Here is an 8,785-nt window from a genome sequence, read left to right as displayed (position 1 = left end):
TTATTCTATTCTTGTCACTTATAATCATTTTTGGTGCAAATAACTTGAAATAAATTAACACACATAACACGTGTGTGTTACACTAGCTACCTACCTTCTAGATCAATATACCGCATGTCTATTAATTATCTTTGATCACCTACCTAAATTAATATATATATATGTATATATATCCCACAAGAGATTTGGTGCATACATACAAAATTTAGTTAGTCCTATATATTATATATATAATTAGTCGTGCCCTAATGTCATGTCCAAGTACTCTTACAATTATATATAATATGCAGCCGTGTACGTGTCAAAAAATTATATTAAAGAATAGGTCAGAAAAATCACGTTCGGTATTTGTCTGTCTCATGATCTCCTTATAATAATAAACCCGGCCTCTCTAATAATCCCATTATTTGATCAAAGTAAGCTACTAAGGTATTACCCCCATGCATGTCAGATTACATTTCGTCGGTATATAGCTCAAAGAGTACTACTACATCCCAAAAACATTATATAAAATTAATTTTATAAATTGATACGGCTTCATCTTATTTGTTAGATTTATTTTACAATAAAAATAATTTTAGAATCTGACGAACCACATCAAAGCACATCAATTTGTATGATTTTTTTGTAAAATCCTTTTATGATTAGAGTATTTCCCTAGCGTGAATATTGCAAAAAAATTAAGAATAATATTGCATCTATCTTCATCTGTGCATGTCATCTTCATTAATCCCCAGGCTGCCAAGTCTCAAAATATGGTATAACATATCTTATGAAATTTAGAGATAGACTAACTATAAGATAACTATAAGATCTTTTTTAAGCTCTTGTTTGGACTCTTAAACTTAATTACAGTATCAAAAGTCTATGACTTAGATGACATGAGATCCAACCTTCATAAGATAGGTCTTGGCCGGGTTCAATCATCTTCCCTAAATCCTCTAATAAAATAAATAAATAAATAACCTTAAGTAGAGTCAGATCAGAGATCATATAGAAATACAAAATATTGACTCTTACATAAACATTTAATGATATTCGAAAAATTCGCATGCACGGACAACGTACAATATTAATTTTTGTGGGCTAGCTCTGCTTCATTAATGTATATATTTGTCTTTCTCTATTGCCTGCAAAAGTTTATAAAGACTCTTGGTGAATAAATATATAGCACACACATATATATATATATACACACACACTAGCTAGATCCTAACCCTAATCGACAACGTGCGTCATATATATGCGTGGTTATGAAACTTTTGGACATTAATTTCGTAGGGACGTACAATGCATGCAAGCCTTTGAAAATCCGGTGTGAAATTTATAATTACGACCCTTTTATTAACGAGCGAGAGGAGTTGTGCTCATCCGATGGAAATGGAAGTCAATATTTTTTATTAAAAAAATAAAAATTTAGTATAGTTGTAATAGTTAGGCCGGGTGCATGGTAAATCATGTTTATTAAAATGATTGCTAGCTTGTGAAGAAGCTGGAAGAATAGATCGATCAGATCATATCAAGTTAAAATATATACGCAAATGCATGCCCATGCTCTTGGATCATCATCATGCAGTGTACCATATAATTCCATACCAACTGTACCTAAATTAATGGAGTACTGATCAATGTGCCTTAATTTGCAGCCTGGCCGGCTAGTGGACCAACCAACTTTCATTACTGATCAATGCATGGTCTCCTCCAAAGGATCACATGGAGATCGATGATGTCTTGCAAGTCATCACCAAAGACTTGATCATCATAAATCAACCAACACCAGCGCCCATGAACATCATGATCTATTAATCCAAGCAGATCAGGAAAATACTAGAAGTTAACATGAACAAGCAAATGCTCTATTAATTAGCTGGTTCAATTCAATCGATCATGAAGGGTTTCCTTAAAGTTATGGATGTCTCTTAATTTCGATTAATGTTAGATATAATCATAGGTTGTATAAGCGTTGCACGCTTCTTTTGAAAAAGAGTAGGGCTCTATCGTTAAAAAATTAAATTTTTTTTTTTATCTGAGTCTCTTATTTATTGACTCTTCTCAAAATAAATATGTGGCGTTTGTATATTTTATGACTGTAAATGAAATATGAAATGAAAATAAACCCTAAGCTAGTCGGCCCAGCCCATAAACTTTGTCATTTTGACCAGTTCCTTTGAATCGCAATTTGGATCAAAAAATTCTATCATCCCTACACAACATATGACTATACATGATTTTTTAATTTTTAATTTTTCTTTTATCAAATGTGTAGTGTATGGATGATGAGTAGAAGAAGTCAATTAATTTATGAGAAATAAAACAAAAAATAAAAATAAAAAATAAAAAACAAATTAAAAATAAGTGACATGTATGGGATGATGAATAAAAAAAAAAATCTTTTTTTAATATTCAATTTTGTATATAAAAATAATTTATATTATAAACGAATTTGAATTTGACCAAACCCATCTCAAATAACTAATAAAAATAATTTTATTATATTTTTACAACCCTAACTAAGCCTGATAGGCCCATTAATAATTGAAAATGGTGGGCCACGTAAGGTGGCCGGCCATCCCCTCCCATCGGTACGGGTAGCCCAATTTTGAGCATTCACAGCTCATAGAAATACTCTCTATTGGTGGGACTAAATTTGGTCATTGTGAAATTCACCAGTTTTGATTTGCACGATACATTTGATTACATAGCACTCGTTTGCTTTCGCGATTGAAAATTAAAATTTTAAAATTTTTTTAAAATTTTTGTATGGTCATAAGTTTTATAAAAACAAACACTCATTTTGATCTATCAATTTTTATTTCAAAAAATCTCAAGTTTCTTATCAAGTTTTCATCTTTTTAAATCTCACCTTATTTCAATACCGTTCCCTCCAATAATATATTTTAAATAAACAGTATATTGACATGAATATACACTGCAAAAAAGAAGAAGTAAAAGTTGTACTAAACTTACAGCAAAATATTTGATTAAAAGAAAAAATATTTACACATAAGGTAAATAAATAAAAAAAGCAGTAAAAAAAAAAACATTCACCATTAATAAATAAATAAACAAAAGAAGTAGCAAAAATAAAAAATAAAAAATTGACCAAATGGTTAAAAAATATTTGGTTGGCCTTAATTAATGGTTGGCCTCCAACATTCCAGCCCATTTTATTTTATTTTTTTTAAAGAGGGCTATCAATTCCTTTAATTATTGATCATTTTTGTCTTGACCTAAAATTCATAATTTCATAAATACTTTAATTATAGAAAAATATCATAAAAATAAACAAATATGATTTGATATTGGAGAGGGCTCAATACTTTATGAGGTCAATACGAGTTTGATCAGTGGATCTGGACCATCAACTGGGCTCCTAGCTTGCGGCCCTCTAAGAACTTGGCCCACCTCCAGGGGCCCAATCCACCCTAGATACCGAAAAGATAACCACTGGAGAATTTGTTGGGTGAGCGCAGTTACCATTTGGATATCAAATGAGCCCCTCATTCCAAGATATAACGATCATCTGATTCATTGGTATTGAAAATGGTTTTCTCCTTGTAATTATTGACTTAAGCATCAAAGACGTTTCTATGAATTTCTCAAGCTACTCTACTCTTTAGTTGCAGGTGATTATACATGAGTGATGGTGAAACATGTTCATAATAGATATAGTACGTTAGATTGTAAATTTATTTTTATTATAAACTATATTTAAATTACTATATAACCCCAAGGGATTAGCCTAAGTGGTGAAGACCTTGGTTTTGGGGTCTCATTCCCTTCAAGGTCCAAGGTTCAATACCTCATGGGTGCAAACAATCCTTTGGAGTCACACTCCCTGGTGAAACGCCAGCGATTTAATCAGTTCCATGTAGGAAAACTTCCGAGGATACGGTGCATAGGACCGGGGTTTACTCTGCAGGGGTAGGTCCAAAGGGTTTTGCCTTGGAGAGGTTCCCCGACATAAAAAAAAAAAAAAAAAAAAAATTATTACATGATGAAACTATATTAGTTTATAAAATCTGTTTGTCACTGCAGCAGTATTATTATTATTTTGTGGGTGATTTTGTGAGAGTTGGAAAGGAGCCCAAGCCAGAGTGATGCAAAAAGGGTCGAGGAGAATGTGTTTTAAGTTCTGATGAACAATTAAATCAGTCCTCAAATGATCACAGAGAACTGTAGGTATTGTTTTCGGTCTCCTTCTTCATTAGGTTCGTTATAATGCATCTTTCAAAGGGCTAATATATATATATATATATATTTATTTATTTATATATATTGATTTCTATTTTTTTTTAATAACATATTAAGTCAAATATCTTTTTCTGATATATAAGTACATGAGGATGCTGAGTTATGAGTTGTACTATATACAGTTATTTTGATATATTCTTTGTGCTATTTACTGATACGATTATTTGATATTAAAAAAATAACGTAATTAATCAAATTAGTAGAGTGCATAAAGGGTATATAAAAATGACAACATATATACTTTTTATATAGAAAACTATAAAAGTAGAATATGAGTGTAATATATAAACATTGTGATAACTGATGTGATGAATTCATATCTCAAAAAAAAAAAAAAATTGAAAGATTACTGATTACTGTTTAATAATTAACCATCAACCTTTTTTTATGATATAAAAATTATAACAATTAAACATATAAGAATATTGACACTTGAGGACAGGAATTGGAATCTGAATTCTGAAGGTCATTATGGTCAATCAATTACAAGACTACAGCTACTTTGGCTTTGCCACACTCACGAAGAAAAACCGATCGTATAAAATCTTGTATAACCTCCCCTCTCTTCGTCAGTGGTTCTTCCTCAGACAGAGAGGCCCATCTCTCCATTTTCGTGCATCCCTCACTCTTCCGGCGGTGAAGGTCAGTCAGATCCGTACTTTCTCTTGACCCTTTTATTTCCTGTTATCTTCGATTTCTTCCTAATTCGTTTAGATTCTCACTGCTAGAACTGTGTTTGATTTCTATGCTGTCATATCTGAATCTGCAAGTAAACCTAAAACCCACGTAGAATTTGGGCTTATTTTGCTGTTTTTCATTCGGTTTCTGTCCTGGGTCTTCCAGATCTGACACACATCTGGCAAGAATGGGGCTTTTCGATCAATTTAGAATCTGGGTATTGACCATCTGCTTGGTATTCCAATCCGGGTATGGGTTTTACCTTCCGGGTAGTTACCCTCACAAATACGGTGTCGGTGACGACTTATGGGTGAAAGTCAATTCCCTTACTTCCATCGATACGGAAATGCCCTTTAGCTATTACAGTTTGCCGTTTTGTACGCCCGATGGGGGTATCAAGGACAGTGCTGAGAATCTTGGGGAGCTTCTAATGGGGGATCGGATTGAAAACTCTCCGTATCGGTTCAATATGTACAAGAATGAGACTGAGATCTTTTTGTGCAAGACCGATCCATTATCGGCCGAAAAGTTTAACTTATTGAAGAAAAGAATTGATGAGATGTATCAGGTTAATTTGATTCTTGATAATTTGCCTGCAATTCGGTATACAAAGAAGGAGGGTTTTGTTTTGCGGTGGACGGGGTACCCTGTTGGAGTTAAGCTTCAAGATGTTTACTATATATTTAACCATTTGAAGTTTAATGTGCTCGTTCATAAGTATGAAGAAGCCAATGTGGCACGTTTAATGGGGACTGGTGATACACCTGATATGATCCCATCAATTAGAAAGGGGGATTCGGATAAGCCTGGGTACATGGTTGTTGGGTTTGAGGTGATACCTTGCAGTGTTATGCATAATGTTGATTCAGTGAAGAATTTGCAGAAATATGGCAAGTATCCCAATACAGTGAAATGTGATCCCAACACTGTGTCTATGCCAATCAAGGAAGGGCAGCCACTTGTCTTCACGTATGAGGTCACGTTTGAGGAGAGTGACATCAAGTGGCCGTCGCGTTGGGATGCTTATTTGAAGATGGAGGGATCGAAAGTCCATTGGTTCTCCATTTTGAATTCTCTAATGGTGATAACCTTCCTTGCTGGTATTGTTCTCGTCATTTTCCTGAGGACTGTTAGGCGGGATCTGACCCGTTACGAGGAGCTTGACAAGGAGGCACAAGCACAGATGAATGAGGAGCTATCTGGGTGGAAGCTTGTTGTTGGGGATGTTTTCCGTGCCCCAACCAATCCTGCCCTTTTGTGTATCATGGTTGGAGATGGGGTTCAGATTCTTGGAATGGCTGTTGTTACAATATTGTTTGCGGCTCTTGGATTCATGTCACCTGCATCACGTGGAACACTTGTTACAGGTATGCTATTTTTCTATATGATACTTGGTATTGCAGCTGGTTATGCTGCTGTTCGTCTTTGGAGGACGATTGGCTGTGGCGATAACAAAGGATGGGTTTCAGTCTCATGGAAAGTTGCTTGTTTCTTCCCTGGTATTGCCTTTTTGATCCTCACCACTTTGAATTTCCTCTTGTGGGGAAGTCACAGCACAGGAGCCATTCCATTTTCTCTATTTGTCATCCTGCTTCTCCTCTGGTTCTGCATCTCAGTTCCACTTACCTTAGTTGGTGGATACTTTGGGGCAAAGGCATCTCATATTGAATACCCAGTTCGAACAAACCAGATTCCACGGGAAATACCAGCTCAGAAATACCCTTCTTGGCTTCTTGTTCTAGGCGCTGGCACACTTCCCTTTGGCACCCTTTTCATTGAGCTATTCTTTATAATGTCTAGCATTTGGATGGGCCGTGTATACTATGTCTTTGGGTTCCTCTTTATTGTTTTGATTCTCCTCGTGGTGGTTTGTGCTGAGGTATCTTTGGTTTTGACCTACATGCATCTCTGTGTGGAGGACTGGAAATGGTGGTGGAAGTCATTTTTTGCTTCTGGTTCTGTTGCCATATACATCTTCTTGTACTCTGTAAACTATCTCGTATTCGACCTGAAGAATTTGAGTGGACCTGTCTCGGCCACGCTTTATTTGGGATATTCACTCTTCATGGTTGTAGCAATCATGCTGGCGACAGGCACAATTGGGTTTCTTTCATCATTCTGGTTCGTGCATTACTTGTTCTCTTCGGTGAAGCTGGATTGAAGATCAACATCCTTTGCTCAGAGGAGCCTGAGCACCTTGAAGAACATTGTTGAGGAGAGAGAAATTGTGACGGGTTCAAAGATGTTTTACTGTGTTTACTTTTCTAGAGTTTATTTTGCTATATGGGGAACTAGGAAATGTAATGACAATAATTCGACCGGATTTGCTTAATTCTTTATTAGCTGGAAATCATGGCAGGAGACATGGCCACTAAAGTTAACTTGCATTCTGGCGGACAGGACGCATCAGTAGTTGGTGGTGGTTGTTGGTATGGGATGATCTTAGTGTAAAATTTTGGATTTAAGATACCTGTTTGGTTTAAAATGCTAAAGGTACAATATTTTTGCTGTTTATTTTGACTTTGTTTTGCGTAGCTGGTTTATCTGCTTTTTTTTTTTTAATTAATCTTGCATATATATATATTTATATATATTAATGAACTTAAGAAACCACTTGAGGGTCTTTACCACTATCTATAGTTACAATATTGGAAGGTAAAATAGCTACTGGAATGCGACCAATAATCCCATTGGTTGTTGCCCATTGCGCTACAAAATGCGCAAATCGATTTTGAGATCGATTGATTTTTTTATAAAGCCATCCTTGTTGTAAATCTAACATTGGAGTGATGTCATCCAGAATGGGAGATATTTGCCAGTGAGATGAGGCGCCTTGGATGGATGATATAACAATGAGAGAATTACCTTCAAAAGTGACATTTGGGAGAATCACCTTCAAAAGTGACATTTGGGAACTGAGAGTGCTTTGCCCTATTAATAGCAAGTTTTGTTGCAAATGCTTTGGCTACTATTGGGATTGTTGTGTCAATTTCTTCTGCCCATATTTCTAATACGTTCCCTTGTGAGATGCGACTTATCGCTGAAATCCATGAAGAAGTCCTGATTGTAGCATTGAAAGAGATACTTACGTTATGGGGCTCAGGATGTTCCCAAGGTTGGATGATTTGATAAGTACTCTTCATTTCCCAAGCCTTTAGATTCTCTTGATAGGATAAATTCAGTTGTTCTTTTGCTTTCTGCAGTGGTAAGACTGTTTGATTGTGGACTATATCATTTCTCATTTGCCAAATAAAATACATTATCAGAGTCGCGAATATTTGAAAAGGTTGAACATCTTGGGGGTTTAGTCCCAGCTTCTGTTTTGGATTGAGTATGAGAGTAATTCATTCCTGAATTGTAATAATTACCAAGGAGGAAAGATTTAAAGGCCACCTACTTTGACTCCACAATATTCTTGAGATTGGGCATTCAATATAGAGATAAAGCAACGTTTCTTCTTGCTCATTGCATAAAGGGCAATTGAGAGATGGCATAAATAATAAAAATCTCTTCAGTATTCCTTTCGTGGGTAATATATCCCAGAAAATTTTCCACAAAAGAAGCTTGTGTCGATCATGAATTTTTCTCAAATAAGTTGATTTATCTTAAATAAGTTGATTTATCTACTTATTTGTATGAGAATGCATATAATTTTAAGCCCACACACGAATACCATTTCATTCCCCCCGCCCTCGTCGCTCTTCCAGCCAGAGCAAATTGGTGGTTTAAACATATATAGGTGTTGTCATTGTATATGTTTTATTTTGGGTGTCTTGAGATTTGTCATCTTATGGATCTCATTTTCTCCGCATTTCTTTCATTGGTTTGGTTACATAAAATTAAACTATTTCAT

The 8,785-nt window shown here is 35.2% G+C and overlaps 1 protein-coding gene across 1 annotated transcript; it reads left to right on the top strand.

Moving 5' to 3' along the window:
* The first annotated feature begins 4,739 nt into the window (after positions 1-4,739).
* Positions 4,740-7,446, top strand: LOC122296553 (transmembrane 9 superfamily member 11). Its single transcript, XM_043106335.1, has 2 exons — positions 4,740-4,896; positions 5,098-7,446. Exon 2 carries the CDS (start codon positions 5,120-5,122, stop codon positions 7,091-7,093), a length of 1,974 nt encoding a protein of 657 aa, XP_042962269.1. The 5' UTR covers positions 4,740-4,896; positions 5,098-5,119; the 3' UTR covers positions 7,094-7,446.
* Positions 7,447-8,785: the final 1,339 nt, after the last annotated feature.

This window comes from Carya illinoinensis, chromosome 15 (genome assembly GCF_018687715.1).
Source record: "Carya illinoinensis cultivar Pawnee chromosome 15, C.illinoinensisPawnee_v1, whole genome shotgun sequence".
NCBI lineage: Eukaryota > Viridiplantae > Streptophyta > Magnoliopsida > Fagales > Juglandaceae > Carya > Carya illinoinensis.
This window is presented reverse-complemented; position numbering and strand designations above follow the sequence as displayed.